We start from the raw sequence: 26,892 nt of genomic DNA, 5'->3' as shown, positions 1-26,892 counted from the left end.
CCAGTACCCGGGCCCTGTGAGTTGGTTGCAGCCCAGGAAATCTGATCAACATCCGGCGGAGAAACCGATAGCTCCCCAACTGACAAGCGGCTGGATTTGTCCCCGCTCCCTCCACGACTTCACCACCCTTTCCTGCTCAGCCCTCTCGGCCCAGGGAAGTTCTGCAAGGAACTTGAAGGAGGGGTGGGCAGGCGTGTCATTAATTAGGAAAACCTTGTTTACTTCAAAGACATATTCTTAAAGATCTCTTCCAAGGGACACTTTGACATATTACTTGAATTAGCCACAAAGGAATCGTGTTGCCGAGAGTGTAAAATGACCCTTCCTGTGGTTTCCAGTTACTCTTATCTTTGTTTGCACCCAACAAGTACAGTGACAAGGTCATGGGAATCACTGTGGAGCTAAGGGGTCCTGTTGACTGAGGAAGGGACCGTGGGGACTTCTTCCCTCCCTAACAGCCGCTCCACCTACCTTGAGAGCCACCCCCTCCTCCGGATTTCCTTTGTCCCTGCCCTCCTTGGGGACCAGCAGGTTGCCGGGGAACCCCTGTCCCCCACCTGGACAGGGAGAGGAGCCTTGCGGGAGTCATGGGAGCAGCCTGGGCTGGAGTTTCTCACAGGAGGCCCCGCCCTGCCCTTGCCCTCAGGATTGGAGGTGGGAAGTTCCTAGAGGCTGTCCTTAGAGGACCAAGGCTCCACCCCTCCCTGCCGAAATTGGGAGGGCAAGCTCACTCATAAATCTCACCCAGTTCCTGTCGTGAAGGTGGTGAGCATCTTGCGTGTCCAGGGCAGCCCAGCCTCTGGAGGTCAGTCCCTGTAGTCAGAGTTGGTGAGCACGCGGGCCCTTTCTGTTGCCTTGCCTTAGTGATGTCACGTTCCCTTTCGCCCTAGTCTAAGAACAGACTCTTTCTTGGAATCGCAATCATGCACCAGTCATCCGAGAAGCTATGTATATCCAAAGAGCCTTTTGCAGGTGGGGAAAGAAGAGTTCCCAAGAAGGAGAAATGCTGCCTTGCAAGCAGCGGGGGTGGAGACATGTGTCTTTTGTTCTCAGCTGTAAACCCAGTGCCTTGCACAGTGCTTGGCTTATGGAGGGGCTCCACAGGTGCTCGGTGGGTGAACAAATGAATGTGTAAATGTAGGCGGCCAGTCTGGGGCAGGTGTGGCCCTTGGTATTAAAGTGGATCTCCAGACAGGCCTGGGTCCATAAGGCCAGCTTTCCTTCGGGCTCCTTCTTCCCAGAACTGGCGCTTGGCCCCAGGGCTCTGTAAACCTCCAAAGGTCCCACGGATCAAGCAGGGTCTGAGGAGCCCACACAGGGCCCACTTGTGAGATGGTACCAGCTCTAAGCCTGGAGCAGGGCTGAGTTTCTCCTCCCCTTCACTTCTTGTGGGTGCCCACTGCCCCCATCCTCCACCAGGCTGCTACAAGGAAGCTCCGTGCAGGTCTATCTTGGTAGCTGTAAGCTGATAGAAGAGATGATCATTTGGATTTCCACCAAAGACAGACTGGAGAGTGAATCATTGCTTCACGGAAAGATTCCCAGGAGAACGCTTTTAAATAGCAAGGTCCACTAATGCATTTTAAATGATTTAGGAAAAAAACCTGACCCACAGACACTTAGGCTCGGAAGAGAACTTTGGAGGTCATCCAGTACCACACCGTCAACTATCCCCAGCTCCAGGACGTCCAAGTCCCCTCTGTGATGCTCTCACTCACTTTTTGGAAACCAGCCAGTCTAGCCGTTCTGCACACTGTTGCCCCAGATCTAATCGGATCTCTACCCGACTTCAAACCTCCCTCACCGGGTGACTCCAGGCTCCTTCCCAGATGTGCCAGGCGGGCTCTACAGGCCCCAGCTGCTGCCTCCACGCAAGACTGTCTCCGCCTTCTCCTGCACCCTCCACTCCGCACCCCAGACACTGCATTCCAAAGGCATTGCCGCCTGCACCGAGCTGAGTCAAATCCACCTGGAATGTAGCTCCCATTGGAATCCAGATTCCCTGTCTCCAGGGGGCCTTTCCTGCCTGCCCTTCCCACCCCCTACACACCTCGATACTTAATCCCTCCCTCCTACGGGCTACGTCTGCACTTTGTACCTGTTGCTACTCTGAATGCCTACCCCTGTATCATGTCTCCCCCGCAGAGGACTGTCAGCTCCTTGAGGTCAGAAGCCATGCCCCAGACATCATTTCTAACCTGGCCTTTAGCATCTGCAAAATGCTTGAAAATGGGTGTGGAAACGACTCTAAACCGAGGGGTTTTGCGTTTGGAAAGCAGTGTTTAAAATGTCAAAGAACTCCACCAGGGTCCCTAGACGAATTAGTCACACAGCCAGCCTATGCCTCAGTGTCTGACAGTCCCGCGAGCCCCATTCGACATTTGGCAGCTACTCCCCGACAGGGAGCACCTGGTGGGCCTGGACTCCATCTCCTGAGATGCATTCGTTCATTCGAAAAACATTTATGCGGTAGTAATAGCATCACTGTCGTCGCCATTACCTACCACGTATGGACTTTGCCAGGCACTGGGCATGCGTTATCTCGTTTCATTTCCCATTTTACAGACACGGAAGTCCGAGCAGTTGATAATACTCATTAAGGACCTGCGCTGCCTTGTGCGTGAGGCTGAGAGACTCCATTTGTCCTCTCACTTTCAGAAACACCATTTCACTAGACTGCGGGTCTCTGTGGCATCTCCCAGCCTGGGTCCCCTGCGTTTTTGTTTGCCTTGTTCTGGAGCAGGACCAAGCCTCTTTTCTATAAGTGCAGCCGCGGGCAGCATCTGGAGTTCTCTCCAGGTAGCGGGAAGGAAGAGGAAGGCTTATACTTTCACGGTGCTGGGGAAGATGCATAGGACACGGAGGCCCTGGGGGGCTGGGGAGGTACAGAAGGTCTGGTGTTTGTCTTCCAGGCTGGCAATGCAGAAGACGGGGACGGGGGACGGGGTGGAGAAACGCCAATGACTGAGGCATTAGAATATACGCTCCACGGGAGCAAAGACTTCATTTTGTTCTCAGCTGTTTTCCCGATGCCCAGACAGTGCCTGACAGAGGTGCATAAGACTAGCGAATGAATGACCGAGTGAATGACTGAATGGCAGCTTTCTCTCCATTTGGGCCACAGTATTTGCTTCCTAGCTGGCCTCTCTGTTTCCAGGCCCACGCTCCCACGGCCTCCTCCACACCCCGCTGCTGCAGTGTTCTCTCCAACACACCCCTCCAGCCAAGTCATCCCTCACCCTCCTGGCTTGTGTTGTGCACCAGGCCTCCGCAGCCTCTTCTAACCTCCTAGCCACGCCCCGTCCCACCATCCGTCCTGTCCCAGCCACTCTGAGCCTCCTGGGGCTGCATGACCCTGCTCAGCCACCATGCAAGTGCTGGCTCCTCAGCCTGGAATGCTTTCTCCACCTTGTCCCTCTGGCCAGTTCATCACTGCCTCTTAGGCCTTCCCCAGCACCCCCAGGCAGAGATGCTTGCTCCTTCCATTGTGCTCCCATCTTACTTCCTTTAAGACAAGTCTGGTGTAGTGAAAGACACTGTTTAGTGTAGTGTCCAAGGGCACCATTTCTGGAGCCAAATGGCTTAGACACGAATCCTGGCTCTACCACGTACTAGTTGTGTGACCTTGTGCAAGTTACTTAACCTCTCTGTGCCTTCATTTCCTCATCTGTAAAATGGGGACAAAAGTGGTACCTACCTCACAAGGTTACTATGAGGATTAAATGAGATCATCCATGTAAAGGGTTGGAGTAGTGCCTGGCACATAGTCGGTGATAGGTAAGTGTTGTTATTACTACCCATTCCTCATATAGTACTTGTTATATGAAATTGCAATTAAAAACAAATCTCCGTTTGCCTTGTGTACAGGGTCCCATGAATTAGGTTGAAGAGTGATGTGATCAGCTCCGAGATTTAGAAAGGGAGCTCTGATGTGGAAGTAGGGAGAGATGAGAAGAAAGGGGGAGCAGTGAACAAATATTACTGCTGTTCAGTTGAAGGATAGAGGGGGCAAGTCCCCAGCAGTGGGGATAGAAAGAGTGGGCAGCTTCGAGAGAGATTCATGAAGTGGATTGACTCGGTGATCCAGCAGTTGTGAAGAATAAGGAAGAAGCAAGAACCAAATATGACTCCAGATCTCCAGTTTGAGTGTTGGGGTTTGAAAGGGTCCAATGAACAGCATCCCACTTCCCTGTTCAGATTCAGGACCAATGAAGGGGAAGAAAGGTGGGGAGGGACAGGGGAGGGGAAGAGAGAGGCAGGGCTCAGACAGATGGAGATTAAAACGCTACCATCATTACCGATACAGCTGTTTGGAAGGCCAGGCTTCAAAGTGGGATTCACGGGGCTTGCTGATGCACCTGCATCCCCGCTGCAGCCCTCCCTGTGGGTGGGGGCAGGCCTGAGCCTGCCTGGCCAAGCTCAGCGCATGGCAGAGAGTGGCCTCTGCAGGGAGGCAGGTCCAGAAAAGGCTCTCCGTGCCCAGTTTTTCCAAACTGACCCATCTGGTGAGTCCCTGCTCCGGCCCTTGGGAGGAGGGAGTAGGAAAAGGAGGGGAGTCAGGAATGATACACTAGTCCAGGGGTTCTCAGTCTCAGCACTACTGACGTTTTGGGCTGGATAATTCTTTGTTGTAGAGGGCTGTCCCCTGCATTGTAGAATGTTTTGGCAGCATCCCTGGCCTCTACCCACTAGATGCCAGTAGCACCCCCTTCCCTGGTGGGACAACCCAAAATGCCTCCAGACATTGCCAGCTGTCAAGGGCAAGGGATGCAAATCACCCCTGGTTGAGAACCAGCGCTCTCATCCAATGGAAGGTCCTCCAGATGGAAACCTGGGGAGGGAAAAATAAGTGCTCTCTCTAACTCATGACCCAATGTGGGACCTTTAAATAGGCAGTGCTAGGAGGGCAGGTTGGGATGGCATCTGGTTCGCCAGACCTTTGAGGAGTCTGCTGTCTTCCTTCTCTTCTCCTCCTCACTCTCCTTATCCAGCTAACTTCTTAGCATCCTTTACTGCTCAGCTACACCATCCTACCTCCACAAAACATTCTTCTTTTCCTTTTCCCCCTCCACCTGGCTAGTTTAGATACCTTTGTGCCCCTCCTCCACAGCGCCCCTCACCTTGTACTGCAAATGTTGACTAGCTTTCTCCCTGTAACCCCAGCACCGAGCACAGCCCCAGGCTCATTGGAGGTCCACAGGAAGTGTCACTGTGGGTCAGTAAGCTCCCCTAGCTCTCCTCCAACGATGCCTTAGTCCCAGGTGCTCCTCTGTGTAGATCCGGTGGCCCAGCCTATGCAGGGCGGAAAGCTTCTATGGCTGCCTCTCTTCCTCAAGCCTCTGCCCTCCTACAGCTTCTGGAAAGGGTCTGTGCTCCCTGCTGGTTCCCAACATCTGAAGCATTCAGGGCTCTTGCTTTTGTGAGAGCTCAGGGCGGTGTCCTTGGCTCTTGCGATAATTGCTAAAGAACTGCTTGCCCTAAAAATTGCCCTGGAAGCCACAGCTGCCTGACCCTACATCAGAGATCTAGGTTGCTTGGTTACCAGTTTTCAGACCCAATTCAGGAAAGTCCCGAGGCCGCAGAAAACTGAGTTTGGCTGCATGTGACCCACAGCCAGTGTCTAAAGGCTGTCTAGCCTTACAGCTATCTGTGTGAAAGGAACGGAAATAAGCACCGAGCCTGGCCCCCGAGAGCCGTTCACTAGCTCACTTAACCCTGGAAACCTCGGCATGTCATAGGATTCCCAGGTTACCGAAGAGGACACTGGAGATCCGAAAGATTAAGAACCTGCTAGTTTCTGGTGGAGTTGAGGTCCAAATCCAGGTCCCCGACTCTGGGCTTTGGTTTGTTTATTTATTTATCTTTCTCTCGATCCCACTGAGGATTGTTAGCTTGTAGAATACTTTTAAGAAATTATTACAAAGCAATTCTTCCCACCGCCTGAAACACAAGCCCGACCACCTCTCGCCCTTGTTAAGAGCCCTCTTTGCCCCCTCCTCTCCCTTCCCCTGCAGGAGCAGCCCAGGTGTTCCGGTCCTGCACCCTCTGGCCAAGCTCTGCCACTGATATTTATCCTTGCCTCCCCCGGGCTGCACTGCCCCAGATGTCTTCCCATTGCACTTAACACTACTTACTTACTACTTAACGCCACTGCTACCTGTAGATAGCTAGTAGGTGTTTGTTACACAGCATTCAAGAAAACAAAAAAGTTCAGTTCAACATACTTTTTAAAATTCGATTTTTAGCTTTTCTCCACATTCTCCCCAAAGATTGATATGTTCACAGTGGTGTGACAGGTTTCCGAGCCAACGGTGTAAAACGTGAGGTCACTCCAGCACCTGCTGTCCTTCTGCTTCAGGCAGTACCATCCTGCTCTGCTTTCTCCCCCAAACTCCATACCCTGCCTCTTCCTATGATACTCTCTGGCTAAATAGATTTTCTTGGTAGACCTCAACAAGCTGGTGATGAATTCTGGTAGCAGAAACATTTTTCACTTCAAATCAGATTGTAGCTTACTGGGGACTGTGAGTCTGGGACAGTGGTTCTCAGCCCAGGCTGCCCATTAACATCATCAGAGGAGCTTCTAAAAATACACCCGACACCCACCCCAGACCAGTTAAATCAGAAACTGGGGTGAAGGATCTGGGCAGCAGCATAGCTCTAAAAACTCCCCAGGTGATTCGATCGGACAGCTAGGGTTTAGAATCACTGGTCTAGAGCCTTGCTACTACAAGTGAAGTCCACGGACCAGCAGCCTCGGCATCCCCTGAAAGCTTGTTAGAATGCAGAATCTCAGGCCCTACCCCAGACCTACCAAATCAGAATCTGCATTTTACCAAGACCCTCAGGTGATTGGTAAGCACGTTACAGTTTAAGAAGCATTTCTTTCGGGAAAGAACAGTTTTTTGGTTTTGTTTTTGTTTTGCAGTACGCAGGCCTGTCACTGTTGTGGCCTCTCCCGCCGCGGAGCACAGGCAGGTTCAGCGGCCACGGCTCACGGGCCCAGCTGCTCCGCGGCATGTGGGATCTTCCCGGACCGGGGCACGAACCCGCGTCCCCTGCATCGGCAGGCAGACTCTCAACCACTGCGCCACCAGGGAAGCCCGAAAGAACAGCTTTAAGATAACTGTATGACAAGTTGCAAGCAATTTCTGCTGATTCACATTATCATTTGGACTTATTCCTTCATCCATTTAACAAATGTTAATTGAGTGCCTCCTAGTACTGGGCACACGATGGTTTGGGGGAACACATTGGCATGCATCTCTATCTTGGCTTGCAAATTCCTGCCCATACCCCATCTTCTCTAGGCTCTGGGCATTAATGGTAGCTATCTTTTGTCTACTAGACCTGACCCCCACTCCAGTTCCAGCCCTTTCCTTCTCAATTCTTTGCAAAAATTAGAGTCAGAGTCCCTCTTTGTCCGCCCCTATCAATTGTGGTAATTTGAGCTGAAGATAGCTAGTACTTTGCGTATCTAATGATCAGCCGGAGCCTGCAGCCCTGAGGATTGTATGGCCCTAGGATTGGTTTCAGACCCTCAGATCTAGAGGCAGAGGAGAAGTTTCTTGAACGAATCACTGTAGCATATAGTATGGTTTCTTAACCCTGGCTATTCAACATGTAGTTTATGGACCAGGATGGTCAGAATCACATGGGAGCTTGTTCAAAATATATAATCTTGGGCTCTCCTGCAGATCAGCTGCATCAGAATCTACATTTTAACAAGACCACCCGGTGATTCATGTACATATTAAAGTTTGAGAAGCACTGGAGCACTGGTATAAATTGTCAAATTTTGCAACATATTAGAATCATGTATAGGGAGCTTTTAAAATTCTGATGCCCCTGCTGCGTCCTATGCCAAGTGAGTGAGAATATCTTGGGATGAGACCAGGCATGAGTATTTTTTTATTATGGTAAAATATACATAACATAAAACTTCCATTTTGACCATTTATAAGTGTACAGTTCAGTGATATTAAATGCACTCACATTGTCGTGCAAACATCACCACCATCCATCTCCAGAACTTTTCATCTTCCCAAACTGAAACTCCATAACCATGAAACACTAACTCCCCATTCCCCTGTCCCCCCAGCCCCTGGTAACCACCACTCTTCTTTCTGCCTCTGTGAATTTGACTCTTCCAGGTACCTCGTATAAGTGGGCTCATACAGTGTTTGTCCTTTTATGACTGGCTTATTTCACTTAGCATAATGTCTTCTAGGTTCATCCACGTTGCAGCATGTGTCAGAATTTCCTTCCTTTTTAAGGCATATCATATTCCATTGTATGTACATGCCACACTTTGGACATATGGATTGATGGACACTTGGGTTGCTTGTGGCCACTGTGAATAATGCAATTACGAACTTGGGTATACAGCTGTCTGTTCCAGTCCCCCCTTTCAGTTCTTTTGGGTATATACCCAGAAATGGAATTGCTGCCTCGCATGGTAATTGCTTTTTGGATTTTTTGAGGAACTGCTGCACAGCAGTTTCCCACAGCAGCCGCGCCATTTTATAGTCCCATCAGCAACGCGTAAGCGTCCCAATTTCTCCACATCCTCACTAGCAATTGTTATTTCCTGTTTTTTTTGATTATAGCCATTCTAATGGGTGTGAAGTATTATCTCACTGTGGGTTTGATTTGCATTTCCCTAATGATTAGTGATGTTGAGCATCTTTTCATATACTTATTGACCGATTGTATATCTTCTTTGGAGAAATGTTTATTCAAGTCCTTTACCCATTTTGAATTGGATTGTTTTGTTGTTGTTTTTGAGTTGTAGGACTTCTTTATATATTCTGGATATTAATCCCTTATCAGGTATATGATTTGCAAATATTTTCTCCCATTACATGGGTTGCCTTTTCACTCTATTGATAGTGTCCTGTGATCCCCAAAAGTTTTAAATTTTGATGCAGTCCATGTAATCTATTTTTTCTTCTGTCGCCTGTTCTTTTGGTGTCATATCCAAGAAATCATTTTCAGACAACAGTATTTTTTAAAGTTCCCCAAGTGATTCCAACGTACAGCTAAGGCCGAGCAATGTTTCTCAAATTTTAACGTGCATTCAGATCACCTGAAATCGTGTTAAAATGCACATTCTGATTTATTAGGTCTGGGGTAGGGGCCAAGATTCTGCATTTCTAACAAACTCCTCGCTAATGCTGATGCCGTTGGTCTGGGGACCACTGAGTAGCCAGAGTGTAGAGGGGCATTTCAGTGATTTCCTTCATCTGAGCCCTGAGCTAGAGGGTGGATATTTACCAGGCCTTTTCCTAAGTTTCCCACCACAACTGTTTCCCAGCAGGCCCTCGACTGACCCTCTAACTTTCAGCTGGTGCTGAGCAGCCCTGGGAGCCTTTGGCGTGTCAGAAGAATGAAATATAAAGGAATTGTTCTCCCTGCTCTACTCTCAGCCCGCCCCCCTGGGGGAGGCCGTCCACTGGTCTGCTCGTGCCTAGTGCGTTCGGTTCCACGCTAATGATGGCACGTTCCTGTCTGGCCTTGGCCCCTGCAAGGGAGCTGCTACAGAGCTCTGCTGAATAGCTGTTTTGCTCAAAATATGTTTAATATGCTCAGAAAGGAAAACCACACAGGTTGGTCTGAAGTTTATAGAAGAAGCTGGGAAGAAAAACTGCCGAAGGTCTGCTTCTAAAAGGAATCCTTTAATTCATCATAGAATTTTAGAGCCGGAAAGGACCTTTAGAGATCTACTCCCAGACCCTTATTTTGGAGAATAAAGCTGGGACCCAGCAAGGCTGTGACTTGTTCAAGGTCACCAAGCAAAACAGAGGTCATCCCACGGGTGTATTATTTCTGTTTAATCTTGCTTTAGGTTACTTATCTGGAAATGGATAACACAGAGTAGCTATTTCTTTCAGATGTCTCCTTTAATTAAAAGTTCTACTTTTCAAACAAAGGTAAAAATCAAGAGGCTGGATCACGGTTCTTAGCCCCTCGTGGCCTTCGTTAGAAAATTTCTACCAGATGCTTATATTACCCTAATAGGACCTGCCTCCCTGGTGGCAGTGACCCAAACTGCAAGTGTAGTAGTGCCTGGGAGGAACTTAATAGCTTCTAGAATGCATGCCCAATACCAGTTTTTCCTTCATGCCCATTGATCGCAAATGTTGTAAGCTGATCACAGTACTCTTTCAAGCCACTGCCAGTCAGTTTTTTCTGTCAAGTTGAAACTCATCTGCCATCCCTACGACAGAATTCATACCTTGGAAAGTCCTGTGACCTTCAGATCACGCTACGTTTCAGCATGGCTAACCTGGTTGTTAAATACTCTTTAGCTTCTCATTCCCCCACCCCACCCCAGCTGCTCATTAATCCAATTATGAGTTTCCTTTATCCAACCAAACCTCTTGCCAAGTTGCAGAACTCTCGGAGTGATGTGTCTGCCTTTAGTGACTAGACAGCCCAGTAGATGTTGCTGTTGTGCTCAGACATCTCTGTACTTGGGACTGGCCTCATCCTGACAGTGCAGCACCCGGCATGCGCCCTCTAAGCGCGCTACAAGAACGTTCTTCCCAGGAAGGCTCGCTGAGGTTAGTTTCTGCCCTGCAGTTAGAGCCCTGCCCCTGTGTCTCTCTCCAGCCTCCCCAGCGAGGCATTAGGAAGGCTTCTGAATTATGTTTGGCTCTGTAGACAGTGCCTGGGCCCTTCATTTTGGTCTCTGGGTCCTGAACTGGAACAAGCTCCTTTGCTGGCAGGAATGTCTGTCTCCATCTGGGGAGTCGGTCTTCAGGTCTTCTCTTCATTAAGACATCAGCCTCACTCAGCCTCGCTCTTGGCTGCCAGCCACACTGACAAGCCAGCAGGAAAAGTTCCATCAGGAAGAGGTGTGCCGCCTGCCTTGCCTGCGGGACTGCCTGTGCAGGCCTTGTGGGACTTGTCCCAGGGGAGCCTTTGGAACCCTCTCAGAGTTCTGATTCTAAGCCTGCGGGCAGCAACTCGGGGTGGTGCCATCTATAGCATTCTCAGTGTCTCCCTGGCTCACGTCAGGAAAGGATGGAGTTCTTCCGCCTCCTTGGCCACTCTCACCTGTCTCCTGCGTGCCTGCCGCCGGCTCTCGCAGCTCCAGGCTGTTTGGCAACACCCTGAGTTATGTTAGAGATATAATAATGAATTATACAATGGGTTATACATAATTAATTTATAATAAAACACACACAGTGGTTTAATTTCTCCAAGTGAATGATGTGCCGCTCGCCAGATCCTGCTGGAATACATTCCATAACTGACTGCTTCCTGGTCTGGAGGCGACGGCCAGCTGCCCTAGGGAGGGACCTTGGCAGGGGAACCTTCCAAGTCACAGATTCCCTCCAGGCTGCCTCTGGGGTAGGTCCCACAGAAGGATAATCCTTTACTGCCTCTACTATTGTTCTAGACATGGACCCTCATGGGGCTCTCACCCACCCCTGGACTGTCTGAGATCTGTTGTTTTCTTCATCCTCCCAGCCTTTCTCCCAGAGGATGGGAGATGCCCATGTGTTTATACTCTACCATTTCTTCCTTCCCTCCCTCCCTCCCTCCCTTTCCTTCCTTCCTTCCTTCCCTCCTTCCTTCCTTCCTTCCTCCCTCCCTCCCTCCCTCCCTCCCCTCCTCCCTTCCTTCCTTTCCTTCCTTCCTTCCTTCCTTCCTAAATATGTACTGAGTGCCTCTTTTGTGCCAGACACTGTCCTTGGCTTTGAATGCATACATGAACAAAACAGAGAGCCTTGCCCTGGTGGAGCTTATGTTCTGGCTGAGGGAGACAGACACTAAATAACAAAACATGATGAATGAGTAAGTCATCCAGCATATTATAAAGTGATAGGTGCTGTAGAAAAAGAAAAAGCAGAGCCGGATAAGGGTGACCTGACATGATGGGGACAGGTTGCAGTTTTAAAGAGCATAGTCGGGACAGGTCTCGTGGAAAAGTGGCAGCCTCGGAGTTGCCAAGCCCTCCAGGAACAGGGAAGAAAGGTACTGCTGCACCTAACATTTGTAACTTTTGGTTTCAGATGTTCCAGCTGTTCCTGCTGCTGCTGTGGTTTCTGCCCCTGACTGAGGGGTCCCTGCGCGCTGAACCCATGTTCACGGCAGTCACCAACTCAGTCCTGCCCCCTGACTATGACAGCAACCCCACCCAGCTCAACTATGGAGTGGCGGTGACTGATGTGGACCACGACGGGGACTTTGAGATTGTCGTGGCAGGGTAAGTACCTCCCGCCCTGGGTTTGACAGATACATTAGTCAGCTTTTGCTGTAATAGGGCCAGATAACAAATAGCTCCAAAAGCCCAGGGGCTTGCAACAACACACATTCTCACGCGCTTGGGTCTTGGCCGGACTCAGCTGGGCTCTGGCAGGCTGTGTCCTTGCCTTTTTGCTGTAACAGTGAATTGGGATGGAGGGTAGATTGGAAGAAAAGTGCTTGATCCACAGGCTTTCCAGGGAGAAGATTTGAATGCCCTGCTTCAAGGCACTCTGTTCATATTTTGGCCTCCTTAGTTATGCAGGTGTTACTTCCTTACCAGTGAGACACTAGAATCTCTATATACGAGGGATTTAAGGGTGACAATTATGGTAGAAGGGATTGCTCAAAGCTGCCTTTGCACAGCATTTTACACAAGACTAAGAAAACGTTAATTGCCTGTTTCAGAGAAGGGGGGAAGTTGGCGATGAAGAAGGGTAGCTAAACTTCCTCTAAACCATGCCTTGGCGCCCCTGGTCCCTTCTCTCCTGAGACGGAACAGTGTGTATCAGGAAAAGATTTGGAGTCCAAGTAGCTTGAGTTCATGCCTTAGAGCTACGGCTTTCCAGTTGCATGACCTTGAGTCAGCCCCTTATGCACCGAGATTCAGGTGTATCATCCACAAAACTGGAGATAGCAAGACGCCCCCTACCGTGAAGCTTCAGTCGCTGTTGCACGTGAGTGCATTGTAAATTCTGCCGATCACCGTTGGTAATCCTTATTTATGGAGCACTAATATGTACCAGGCACTGTGCTAAGCCCTTCCACGCACTGTCTTATTTAATCCTCCTGACAGCACTATGCAGTAAATATACAAGAAAAGGAAATTAGGATTCAGAGATGGTGAGTGACTTGCCCTCTATCAAGTAAATAGTAAGTGGATGAGTCAGGATTTGAACCCCACAGCTCCCTAACTATAGAGCTGCTAAACTACATTGTACAAAGTTTAGTTATCACTTCAAAAACCAGCCAATCAATAAATACACTACAGGGGCCTGTCAACCTCATTCTAGAAGGCTGGAGCTTTTATGGCAGCACTGAACAAAGTAAATGGAGGTAACATTATTTGTAGCAGTTGCATGTAACAGTAGAAACCACTGACTTTGGCACTGGAAAACCTGGTTTTAGTCCCGTGTCATCCAATAGTTGTGAGCCTTGTGCAAGTTACTTAACTACACAGGCCCCACTTTCCTCATCTGTAAAATGGGCATGTTGAAATCTACCCCTGCCTACCATACAGGGCAGTGGTGAGGATTAGTGCTGACGATGTACAGAAAAGATACTTTGTAAGTGCATTTCTTCTTTCATTTATTCTTTTCTTGTAGACCATGAAGAGTAGAAGTTCCTAGATTCTAGATCTCATGAAAGTCTAGATTCGTGTGCTGACAGATAGAACTTTCTACGATGATGTAGAAGTTCTATCTTGGTTCTGTCCAATATGGCGTCCACCAGCCACGTGTGGCTGTTGAGCACTTGAGATGTGGCTACTGTGACCAAGGAACTGAATTTTTCATTTTATTTCATTTTAATATTATACAGCCACATTTAAATTAGACAGCACTGTTCTGGGACTTCGGAAGGAAAACTAAAGAGCAGAGTGTGATAGAAAAGGGGGAAATAGGAATGGTTGTAATGACCCTTATTGCCGGGGGTGACCTGTGCAGGGCCGGAGCCAAGCAGCTTGTCTGTGTTCAGTTCTGTGACTGTCCAGTCACTCTCTGAGTCCAAGAGAAGCCTTCCTGGCCAAATCCTGCTTCCCGGAGCCTGCGCCACTCTGCCAGGGTCTCTGGGTAAGGGGCGGTGATGCACTTCTGAGATGTTCTAGTTGGCCCTGCCTCCTACCAGATGACACCAGCCTCCCTCTGGTAGGCACTGGGAGCTGACAGAGGACAGAGAAGAGTGAGGCAACTTCCCTCCTTCCTATCTTTCCCTCCTCCTGGGCCCCCACAATGATGACCAGGTTCTCCTTTCATCTTGGACGATGGGTGGCAAGCTCAGATTTCCATCCCACCCATCCTTTGAGGGGCAGGGCATTGTTACTGCATCTCCTGAGCATCCAGCTTCTTGCTTTCCCAGTGCTGGGCGTTCATTTCACCTTCCTTTTCAGTGAAGCCTTTTTCTCTTTCTCTTCCAAGGAGCTCAAGAAAGTTGCTTTTGCGTCTTCTATGGCAGAGAAGCTAGACCATCATTCGTAGGCAGCTTAGAGTAGATGTCTAAACCTTGTCTAGCTTGCTGCTTCCTGTGGGGCCTGTAGCACTTTGGAGTTATCCTCTAGAAGCAAGAACCAGACCATCCTGGGTCTTTATTCTGAATCAGCCAGAGACCAGGGAAAGGCCCTCGTCTCTTCTCCCAGCGAAGGGCTGAGCCAGGCAGCCCCTGTCTGAGAAAACTTGGGCTGCCAGGTGTTCTTCTAAAAGATGACATTGCTCACCACCAGCAAAGAGGAAGATTTACATAGAGGACAGGATGGCGAAATTGGGCAGCCTCCCAGCTCCAGGTCAGGCCTCCTTTGTGGCTGTTATTGACGCATTGTGAATTCTCAGAGCATCAGAAAGACACGTTCTAATTTAAGTACCAAAATACATTCCAGAGGCAAATATAACTCTTTATTATCTTCAGCTTAGGATGGTTTGTCACTGTCTTCTTCTTTGGGCTGCATAACCAGGGGCTGACTATACAGACATATTTAAATCAGGACCTTGGCAGGTCATTCGGTCCACCCCTTGCCTTCCAATAAGTCGCACCTATTGTTTTTGGAGGCTCCCTTTATTTAGAGCCTTCCAAGGGAATGTGTGCAATCTTTTCATAATCCAGCTCAGTTACTTATGTCAAGAATCTACGTGACTAATCTGAATCCCTCATATTCGAGCTTAGTAAGCCATTTCTTTTAACTTTTGTTTTGCTATTACCTTTGAAGATTTAAACCAAGTGGTCACTACCCTTTCAAATAATGACAGCTAGGATCACTGCCCTGCCTTTCATGCCCTGTGGACTCCTTGGCAACATATCTGACTTTGACTTTCATTCAGTTTTATCCACCCTACACCCATATTTAACTCTGTTTGATGGTAGACTCTCTTTAGGAATCACACAGCAGGAATTGAAATTCTTAAAAATTGAATGTGAATGCCTTTACCTGGGGCACCTGCAGTCCAGCTCCTGACAGGCCCACCCTCTATTATCTTATAGACCTTTCCATTAGCTGGCACCTGAAGGCATTTGCGTTTCTGACCCCTGGGATATTGGGCAGCTCTTCAGTTTATAAAATGCCCGCACTTGAACTTGTCTTGGATTTGTTGACCTTGTAGTGTGTCTGACTCCAGCCCTGTTGCTTTGAGTATTTACCCTTTGAATAGATTTGTTTTGTTTTACCTTTTTGGTATCCTCCTTCTGGGTATTGATGGCATTGATTTTGAGCATGTTGTGGGTGAGTTTGTGTTGTTTCAGAGTCTTAAGTTAATTGTGATGGAAGGCGTGTGCACACTTCTGACTCTGGGAGGAGCAGAAAATGACCTCCCTTTGCTCCGCAGGGGTGGGGAGGGAGAGGGCCGGCTCTGATCCTCCGACACAGCTGGGCGAGTGCCTCTGCATGTGGAGGGCTGATCTGTTAACCGGCAGGTGCATGATCGCGGGTCTGGGTACAGTCTCCTCTTTGCGGGGTGAGGGGGAGGATTTGATCACCCCCAGGAGACGTCGGCGCAGGCACAGACCATTGAATATCTTCAGGACGGGTTCCCTGGGTAAATAAAAAGCCTGGTGGCTTCTCCTTTTCTCAGTGGCACTAAACACCCAATCTACAGTCTCACGCAGTCTGGAAAGGAATCCCTGTTGGTGTCAATCTTGCACAATTCCTTTAGAGGAGATTTTGTTTCCTGGGATATCCCCAGAGGTCTGAAATAACCCCTCTACCCTGTCAGTTTCCAAGAAGTTTTGCCCAAATGGAAAGATTGTAGTGGTTCTAAAGTTTAAATCATGATTTAGATCAGTTTTTCTACACAAGGAGCATTCACTTGATGAAACCTTAACGCATTCTTCACACTTGGAAGGGTTTCATTTAAAGGGATGCTACGTATTGTAAACCAGAGTTTCATTTTTTCTTAATTTTGCAACTCAGGGTTTCATTTTTTCTTAATTTTGCAACTATGTCAGAAAACTTTTTGAATTTACTAAAATTAATTGAATTACTTTAAAGGCAAACTGTATTCAGTTACCAGATTAATCATAATCATATAGGAGATGTTTTTGCCATTATAAGTAATAAGAACAATGATAAAGAATGAGATATTTATCTATGATTAAACCAAAGCAGCAGTTATGCATTTTATTACCAGCATATATAGATATATGCAGTATATATAGATGTATATAGTGTGTATAGATAGATATAGTAGATAGATGTAGTATCCATGTACAAATATTTAGGTGTATGTAGTAAATATAAACATATACAGTACATATACATACACACACATACTTTCAACAAAATAGGAAAAGTACTTTTGAACTTGCAGTCTTAGCTGTTTTGTAAAATATCAATATGACGTTCTAATAGATTTGATCATCAGTTTTGACAACTTAAAAAGTTAGATTATTTCAGTTTCTCTTTTTTTACTTTAAAATACCTTTTACATTTTGATAACACAAATGTTTTATTGCAAAAAAATCCACACACGGGGCTTCCCTGGTGGCGCAGTGGTTGAGAGTCCGCCTGCCGATGCAGGGGACACGGGTTCGTGCCCCGGTCCGGGAAGATCCCACGTGCCGCGGAGCGGCTGGGCCCGTGAGCCATGGCCGCTGAGCCTGCGCGTCCGGAGCCTGTGCTCCGCAACGGGAGAGGCCACAACAGTGAGAGGCCCGCGTACCGCAAAAAAAAAAAAAAAAATCCACACAATATAGATGAAAGTAAAAATCCATCTTTACCAACTTCCCATCCCTACTCTAAGCTCATCCCAGTCCCCTTCCAGAATAACAATTGTCTCCAGTTTAGTGCTTATACTTCTGAAAATTTCTATGTTACATATATATTTTTAAAAAATATGTAATTTCAAGAGGAATCAAACTGATACACATTGTTCCAGAGCTTGCTTTTCTCAGTGTAACATATTCATTGTTCGAACATATGGATCTAACCTAATTTTTTTAAGTTACTTAGTGCGGATGTGCCACATTTGTTTTGCCACCCCTCAAGTGACATTTAAGCTGTCGCTAATCTGTGACCATTGCAGACAATGCTGTACTGCACATCCTTACACACATATGCAAATGTTTATCTGGGATGATACCAAGAAGTGGAAATGCTGGGAATGATATGTACATTTTATACCTTAATAGATATTGCCAATGTTACCAATCTCAATCTTTTTCTATGTATTCATAGCCTAGAAATAAAGAGTAATTTGTGGGATTATTGATATCAACAGCTATTCAAACACCTACTGTGTGTACTGCCACATAGGCTCCAGGGTCTGAACTTTATCAATTTAGATGTAATAAAGAAGGGGGGGGGATGTCCTATTCTACATCTGTAAAAGAAGCTGCTGCTGTTAAAAACTGGATTGAGAAACTTCAATACTCTCATTCAAACTGCTAAAAAGACTTCCTCTAAAGCTTCCTCTGCAAAAATATATTTCTTAAATGGGTCACCCTTAACCCTAAGATTCATTGTCCTCGGTATCATGGAAGAATGATTGCAGGGTGCCAGCTCTTCTGTTATGGTTAAGCATGGACTGCCCCTGATTTTTTTTTTTGTTTGCGGTACGTGGGCCTCTCACTGTTGTGGCCTCTCCCGTTGCAGAGCACAGGCTCCGGACCTGCAGGCTCAGTGGCCATGGCTCACGGGCCCAGCCGCTCCGCGGCATGTGGGCATCGTCCCGGACCGGGGCACGAACCCGTGTCCCCTGCATCGGCAGGCGGACTCTCAACCACTGTGCCACCAGGGAAGCCCCCTAGAGCTTCCTGAAGGGAATGCAGCTCTGCCAACACCTTGATTTCAGCACAGACCAACGTTGGACTTGTGACATACAGAAGTGTCAGATAATCAGTTTGTATTGTTTTATGCCACTAGGTTAGAGGTGATTTGTTACAGCAGCAATATGAAACTAATACATTAGGTAAAGGTCAGGTGCTTGGTGACATTTCTCAGAGAGGTGATGGCCGTTACCTCCGAAGATTTTAATAGTATTATTTTACTAATTTCACAGCAATAAAAGAAATACACCACCCACAAACATTATTTAGAAGAATAAAAGAATATATTTAAAAGAAATACATCACCAACAGAAGTATTATTTTTATTCAGTGACATTCCCCTAAGAACAGGTTCGGTTTTGGAAAGAAGCCCTTAAATCACACTTCATTCCGAGGTGGCCATCCACATTAATTCACCCTGCAGCTCGCTGTGTGACACCTGGTACCATGGGTGGTTGGAGGTGGGGAGAGGGGTTCAGAACTTTTAAAGATCTCACTGTCCTTGCTGAGGCAAACACACTTGGGTGAGGTCGTAAGTGACTTGTGCCCCCGGGGAGATGCAAACATTCCGAGAGGTCAGAGCAGGTGGAGAGCACTTCTGGATGAGAATCACAAAGGCCTTGGAGGGGCATTTGGATGGTCACAAGAAGGATAGGTTAGGTCTATTTAACAAGGGGGCAAAGGCCTCTCCATGTTGAAGAGAACTTTAGGCTTATTTGGATTTTGTTGTTTGTTTGTTTTTAAATTAATTTTTTTAAAGCATTTTAACAAAAGACTGATTTTCACAGAGTATTGAAGAGTATTTAAAAAAAGCTGCTCCAAAATAGTAATATAATTAAGACACTAAAATTGCCTTTGCTGAAAACGGCAAAGCTACTTTTAGTCTGAATTTTTCATCCATGCAGAAAGTAGATGTATGCCCTGTCTCCAGTCACTTTGCTTTAAACTCTCTTCTCCCATTTTTTTAAGCGGTGGGCTGGATGGAAGGTCTTCCTTGTCCACTGCGTCCCACACCAGGCTCCCCAAGGTTCAGGCCCACAGCAGGCAGGAGCCCAGAACAACCCCCCCCCCCCCCCCCCCAGGCCCCCGGGCCTTCTTCCCCCCCCCCCCCCCCTTCCTTCTCCCAAGCTCACCTCACACTTCCCTCTGGAACAGGTGCCATTTCCACTCCTGGAATCACTTCTGCTCGGGGGGTCAAATCTGACCCCTGCCTCCCTCTCTTGTGTTTTTCCTCATACACCCCTTCTCCCCAGTGCTACTGACCTGGTGAGTCACTTTCTTTCAAGAATGCTATGGTTTTGACTTAATTTTCCCTCTGAGGAATCAGTTACTTTTGAGGCGCAGGTATCTAAGAAAGCATTCAAGGATATGAAGAAGCTAAAAGCAAACATTCCCCACTTCAGATTTTTACATGCTCTCCCCTCGTTTACCTTCACCTGTTTGCAGACTAAATTTGTGCAGGGGTGGAGGGCAGAAGCAATGTCTTGTATTTTACTTACATCATCTCACTTTAAACCATCACAGCAGTCCATATGATGTGTAGTATTTAATTGAGTCTAAGTCACACATTTTTTCACACTTTTTTATTGACGTATAGTTGATTTACAATGTTATATTAGTTTTGGGTGTACAACACAGTGATTTAAAATTTTTATAGATTATACTCCATTTATAGTTATTATAGGCTACATTTCCTGTGCTGTACAACATATCCTTGTAGCTTATTTTATATATAGTAGTTTGTACCTCTTAATCCCCTACCCCTAGTGATTTTAACATCTCTAAAATTGGGATGTGACCTACAATTGGCAGCTTGCATTTAATTGGCAGGGTTTTTTTCTCTAAAGATACATAAAAAAATGGTGTCTGATCCCTATGATATTTTAGATTTGATGAAAGCACTGTAGATAGGGTTATCCCCATTTTGCAGATGAGGAAATCAAGGCCCAGAGATCTGCTGAGAGTCATAGAGATGGTGAGAGGCGGAACTGTTATTCTATATGTGCCCATTAAATTAGGTTTGTTAATTGTGTTGTTCAAATCGTAATGGTAGTCCATTTCTTTCTGTGGTTCTGTGTTGTGTATATGTTGAGGCTGCTTTATTAGATGCAATTTTAGAATTCCTTTTTTTAAATTGAGATATAATTGACGAATAACATTATATTAGTTTCAGGTATACAACATAATGATTTGTTATTTGTATATATTGCAGTGTCTTAAGAATTCTTATATTTTCCTGGTGAATGAAAGCCATTATCATTATGAAGTGACCCCAGCCATCGCTAATTATGCTTTTGGTCTGATGTTATTATAGCCACTCCATCTTTCCTTTTGTTAATATTTGACAGGAATATCTTTTTTCCATACTTTTGCTTTGAACTCTCCAAAGCCCCTATGTTTTATGTATGTTCCTTGTATGCAGCATAAGTGTGGCTTATGTTTTTTTCAACTGTTTAACCATGTCCGTCCTGCTGTCCTGTTACTAATGAGGTTAGTCCATTCCATTTAATGGGAACATTGATATGTTTAAACTTGTTTCTATTATCTTATTTTTTTTAATTTCCAAGCTTTCAATGCTTCTTTTCTTTTTCTTTCTTGCTTTTTAAAAATTGATTGACTTAGGGGCTTCTGTTTTTTTTTTTTTTTGGTTGTGAGGTAAAGATTCTTGTTTTTGAAATTTCATTTTTGCCTCTACTGATTTGAGATTTATACCCTCTACTTCTGTACTTTTAGTGGTTCCCTTTGAAATTTTATGGTACATTTTTAACCTAACAAACTCTAAAATTATCAACCCCTTTCTATAACAATACAGGGATTTTAGTACACTTTAACTCTGAACACCGTTTCCTGGTATACATGTAGTACTTCAGTCTTGCCCTTTGCAAACCCTATAAGTTATAATTATTGTTATTGTTTTTATCTAAAAGCAGTGTTTTTATTACTATCCATTTTTACCATCTTATTTGCTCATTTTTCTTCTTACATCTCAGAAAGGCCTTCCTATCATTTTTGTTCTTCCCAGCATACCTCTTTTAGCTGTTCTTACTGAATGCCAATTGCTGGTAAAATCTCTCAGTTGTTGTTTAATCTAAAAATATATTTATTGTATCTCCATTCTTGAAAGATAATTCTTCTGCATTCAAAAATTTTAGGCTGACAGTTTTTATTCCTCTGTCACTTGTTGCTAAGATGCCAATCATTAGTAATGTCATTCCTTTGTAGGTGGTCTGTGTCTTGCCTCTCTTTTTTGTCTTTTGGATTTTGCAGTTTCACTACTATATGTATTGATACGGGTCTTTTTTTTAACCCAGCATGTGCTTCCTGAGTCTGAGGATTCATGTCTCTCATCAGCTCTTAATGGTTCTCAGCCATCATCACTTTAAAACTCTGTCCCTTCTCTCTACTCACTCCTTTTAGGTCTTCACTCAGACATGTCAAGTTTTCTCATGCTAGCCTCCAAATCTCTTAACCTTTTTCATTTTATTCATCTCCTGTCTCTCTGTGATGCTGCATTCTGGGTAACTTTCCGGGTATATCTTCCAGTTCACTAATTCTTCCTTCAGTTGCATCCAAACTGTTGAGTTTTAATTTCAAAAACTGTTTCTCATTTCTAGGAGTTTCATATCCTTTTGCAAATCTCCCCAGTCATTTCTGATAGTGTCTTGTTGCTTACTCATTTATTTCATTCTTTGTTCCGTTAAACATTTCTTACATAGATATATTCTGTATTTGACAGTTCTGATATCTACAGTCCTTGGGGGTTTAATGTGTTCTTAGCTTTTTGTTTTTTTCTTATGCTTATTTGGAGTGGCTTCCCTTCTTAGTATATTTGCTTGATCTTAAAATGTGGGAGATCTGTGGCCCTAAAATGGAAATGCTTTTTACCAGAGAGGATTCGTAGTTATCTCTGCCGAGGGCCTGGGGGTCCTACTAACCTGGGAACACTATAGGTCTCTCCAAGGGTTAATTTAGGATTTAATGTAGGATTCTAGGGTTCAGCATCTCCACCATGCTGCCAGTTCAACCTGTTTGTTTACCACTCATTGCTGCCAGATCTAGTTTTGGCTCACTTTTCTGTGGGATGGGGTAATTTGTGGAGATTTCCCTTAAGTTTGTACCCAGTAATATATTAAAGATATGTTTTATCTGGGACCTACTTGTTTTGTAGTGATAAGGTCCTTCAGCAATCTATCATATGGATGGAAACATAAGTCTGGGGTTGTCAGTAGGTTTAGGATCTCCAAAACTTATTTTTCTATTACCGAGAAGACTTGGGAGGGTATGTGAAGTTGAAAGAAATAGTATTTAAGAGATTCTCTTCCTTATCTCTTCAGAGATGCTTTAATTTACTTTTTGCAAAATGGAAACATTTCTATAGCATGGGACACTTGGGTGTGAAATGGAGAAGTATAGGGATGTGTGTTTATGGGGAGAGAAGCTTGTGCAATAAGCCACATGCACGCAAGTAGCCAGGCCAGACCCTTGGACTGTGCCTCAATGGAGGAACATGGGAAAGTCAAGATTAAAGTCCGTTTCCAGTGTAGATGATACCATATAAGGTCACTGGTGTTTGGTTATGTCAACAAGGAAATGTGTGACTGTGCACATCAAAAAGGACCCCTTCCCCCTCAGCAGCCATCTTTCCATGTTGTTTATAGGGTTACAGCCATATGAAGTCATGGGCAACTACCCAGTATCCCTTGACATGCCCTAGTGTTTTGGTCACCCTGTTTGCTGGCCATGAGTGGGCAGTGGTAGGGTGAGCAGGCTAATGAGTCTACCTGGTTGGGAGCTACTCTGGACAGCAGCATTGCATTGGTGGGATCATCAGGATAGGGTAGCAGAACCTTCTCTTTGAACCTCCACGCTGTCTTCATTCCTTCTTTTGGGAAGAACATTCCTTCTCCTTTGGCGAACTGTTCTAATTACAGGATCCTTTGGGGCTGCCAAAGTATCCTTTTGGCCACTAGGGATTAGTCTGGGGTTCTCTGTGACCTAAGACTGTCCAATCAGCTTCTTGATCTGAGATTTTTCATCCTGAATCTAAGGAAAGCTCTACCTTTGCTCTTGGATCATGAGTTGTAAGACTATATTACAGTACTACCACAGACATGTGCCCATCGCCCATTCCATGGAGGAACCTGAGAGAATAAAGGTTACACCCAGAAAGAAGAAGAGAGAATTCTAGGGGCATCAAGGCCATGGTTCCTGTACGTTTGAGGTCCCTAAACCTATGGGTCTCCTGCACCTCTCCTTCAGTTCTGGGAGCACCTTGCATACCTTCAATAAATCCTCTTCTCCCCATTGTTTTCTAGAGCTAGTTTTCTCATCTAATGCCAAAACTAATGATATGTAAATTTGGACAAGGCAGCCCCTTTACATGCTAGAGCAAGTACCCTATCTGGTGCTGTGTTGCAGACGAGAGCATAACCGTCCTAGCCCCAAAGGAGATCCTGTGGCTACCTAGTCAGAGGAAAGATTCTTAAGGATATATAAGAGCGGTTGACGATCTGTGATTAGTGTTAACCTATGTTTCTGAAGGAGTTTTTGCTAGCTGGAGCAGATTGAAAAGGAAACTCAAACCAAAGAAATACCATAATGGTATTCAATTAAACAGTAAACATTTTGTATATATACTTTGATCAAGAATTCTTCTTAAAATTTGCCCTCTCACTTTAGATTGCAGACTCGTAAAGGCAGGAACTTTCTCTTTTTAATCTGTGCACCTACAGTGCCTAACACATAGAGTTCAGTAAATGAATGAAGTGAGATAGGCAGGGGTCTCAAGGATGGACAGAGGGTCTTAGGTAAGGGGGTTAATGACAATAATAAGCGTTAGCTATACTCAGAAGCAATTGATTCAAGGACTTTAGTCTTGAGAGCAACCTCAGTCAAATCAATAAACAAATCCTACATATGCCTACCTGCCACGTGCATAGCTGTGTGCTCTGTGCTTTGGCAGATACAAGAACACAGACCCTTCCTTCAAGCCATCTTAGTCGTAATGGAGATAAGGCACATGTGGAAATAACAGGGCAGTGTGTCATGTGAGCTCTAGAGGAGAAACTCAGTCCACGTCCAGCACACTTATCAGGCTCGTCTCCCCAGGGAATATTTCAGTTTTCCAGTTTCTTAAAACACTGAATTTGATCTGAGTTTGCGGTCATAAGGCTTTTTCCCCGTCTGGAACCTCTCTATGATGTCACACGTTAGATCTTCTCTTATTACAGCCAAGGTCCCTGTGTTCATTTCCCTTTCATTAAACCACAATAATTGTTTGTTGACTGAGTAGTCCCAAGGAACTGACAACATTATTGAGCCTCCAGTCCTGGTTTTTCCCGGTTCCTGTCTAACACCTCCGAGAGGCAGCAAAATGCACCACTAGCTCCAAGTGCCAGCAGCCTTGTTTTGTTTCTTTGTGTTTTTCTTAACATAAACTTTTCCATCAGTCATCTGTTGTCCATATTCTCCCCTCCAAGCCAAAGCAAATTATGGAAGAAGAAGGAGGGAGAAGTAAGCTAGCCATTTCCCCCAATTCCCTCCAAATAAGATGGGCCATAATTCTAGTTCCTTTAGTATCTTTTGAAGTTGTTTCCCTATTCTGGGAAGCTGTGGATGCACCAGGCTATAGCCAAGGCTGCATTCCTCCATCCCCCCATCACTCATTGTTCCATCTGGCTGGCCTGGGAAGGCCTTGGTTAAGCCATTTCAGCCCCTGATTCCTGGACAGCACCAGAGCCTTGGAACAGACCCAGAGGCTGAACGCTGTCCTTCCCCCACTGCATCCCCACCCACACACAAACCATTTTGCCTCCACAAATTAGGAAAACTTTGAAACATATGGCAAGTCTCATTATAAAAGTTTCCTTTCCATACAATTCATGAATGTCAAAAGGCAAGAGCTAGTGAAATAACATATCTCAAAGTATCTAAAATCCAAGTCAATCTTTGGAACATATCTAACATTTCATGGGGAAATAAATCTTTAATTTAAAACTAGGAATTAAAAAGAGGACAACTTCATTCTTGGTTCAAAAAGCTAGAGAGCTAAAGAAAATTTCAAGGGACACTGGTAACTTTATGATGACTTTCAGACAATAATACTTCCGAGGCTGTGGTGAAGACAAATGAGGTAAGACATATGAAGTGCTTATAACAGCATCTGGCACATTCTAAATGCTCAATTTTTAGTGTGTTGAGGGTGATTATGTTTATTTAATGCCTAATATAACAGAACCAACCCTCATCTTAGAAACCTAAGTGTTTCTCTCTATCCCTTTTTCCATTAATGGAAAAAGATAGCACTGTGGAACATTTTCTGTTTTTAAATTAGAACTATATATCTTCTGTTGTTAATTTTTAACACAGTCATTTACACATTTTTATACTGTGCCGTCTGAAGACATGCTGTCCTAAAATAAGTTGTCTTGTATTTTACTTAGTTTCCTTGTCCCACCTAGAAAAAAGTTTGTTTACCCCTATTATATGACTCAGCTTTTATTCATTCATCCTGCAATTTTTTTTTATTAAGTTACCATGTGGCAGGCATCTTGCTGAGCCCTGGGGATTAGCAGTGAACTAGAGCAACTCCCGCCTTCACAAAGCTCAAAGAGAATCAATGTGCCTGATGAATTAAAGAAATTTGTACTTTGGGAAAGAATTTCAACTTCCTTTAACCAAATCCTGTATCAGAATTCATAATTTGTAACCAGAGAGGTTTCTCGCGTCCACTGTCCATTTTTGCTACAATATGCTAATAAGAAATAGAATGATAAAACAAATAGTGATAGAAAAGAGAAGGCATGACTTGGGCAGTCCGTGAATTAATCAGCTCCTGAATAATCAAGAGGTGATATATAAAATGTAAGTATCATAGTTCATGCCTTCTTAAATAATTAAACCTATTAAAGAAGGGACCAAAAGACCACATTTCAGAAGAAATTAGTAGCCTGAAGGCAGAGGGTTAGCAAAAAGGAGCTCTATAGTAGCATGTATAAGTCTTTTCTATATTGTAATAAACCAAGCAGGTAGCAGTAAGAGGGATGGTTATATGGATTCTCCCATATATTTTAAAGTAGCGGGTGCCAACGTAGGGGTTGCAGAATAATTACAAGGCATCTGAGAATCTACCTGTGCGTGGGCATTTTATCAATAGACACTAAAGCACAGCAACTCTTATAGAGAGATTTTTTTTAACATTAAAAAGGTATCTTCATACTTGAAAAGAGTTGAAAGCCATGGTCTTAAAATATGTGCTCATGTACTGTCAAAGGAATGGGGCTAAAAGGAGCCAGAGAAGGGTCACTGAAAGGAGAAGAAAGAGTGAAGACATCAGACAAGAGATGGAGAGAGGATGAGAGACTGGAGCAGAAGGGGGAGAAAAAGAAGCAAAAGAGGAAATGTGCATGAGATATGGAAGGGAAATATGGAGTCGTGCAAACCTGCATTAAAAGTCCAGCTCTTATGGGGTTTCCCTGGTGATGCAGTGGTTGAGAGTCCGCCTGCCGATGCAGGGGACACGGGTTCGTGCCCCGGTCCGGGAAGATCCCACATGCCGCGGAGCGGCTGGGCCCGTGAGCCATGGCCGCTGAGCCTGCGCGTCCGGAGCCTGTGCTCCGCAACGGGAGAGGCCACAACAGTGAGAGGCCTGCGTACCGCAAAAAAAAAAAA

General features: G+C 45.5%; 1 protein-coding gene across 4 annotated transcripts in view; it reads left to right on the top strand.

The window, feature by feature from the left end:
* CRTAC1 (cartilage acidic protein 1) overlaps positions 1-26,892 on the top strand; it is a 132,788-nt gene that overhangs the window by 5,808 nt on the left and 100,088 nt on the right. For all 4 annotated transcript variants that reach the window (XM_029245573.1, XM_029245572.1, XM_029245569.1 and 1 more), the window contains one exon: positions 12,024-12,217. In XM_029245573.1, coding sequence (XP_029101406.1) covers positions 12,024-12,217 — 194 coding nt within the window. The remainder of the gene's footprint in view (positions 1-12,023; positions 12,218-26,892) is intronic.

The sequence above is a fragment of the Monodon monoceros genome, unplaced genomic scaffold (genome assembly GCF_005190385.1).
Source record: "Monodon monoceros isolate NGI ecotype Baffin Bay Population unplaced genomic scaffold, NGI_Narwhal_1 Super_Scaffold_4, whole genome shotgun sequence".
NCBI classification, from domain to species: Eukaryota; Metazoa; Chordata; class Mammalia; order Artiodactyla; family Monodontidae; genus Monodon; species Monodon monoceros.
This window is presented reverse-complemented; position numbering and strand designations above follow the sequence as displayed.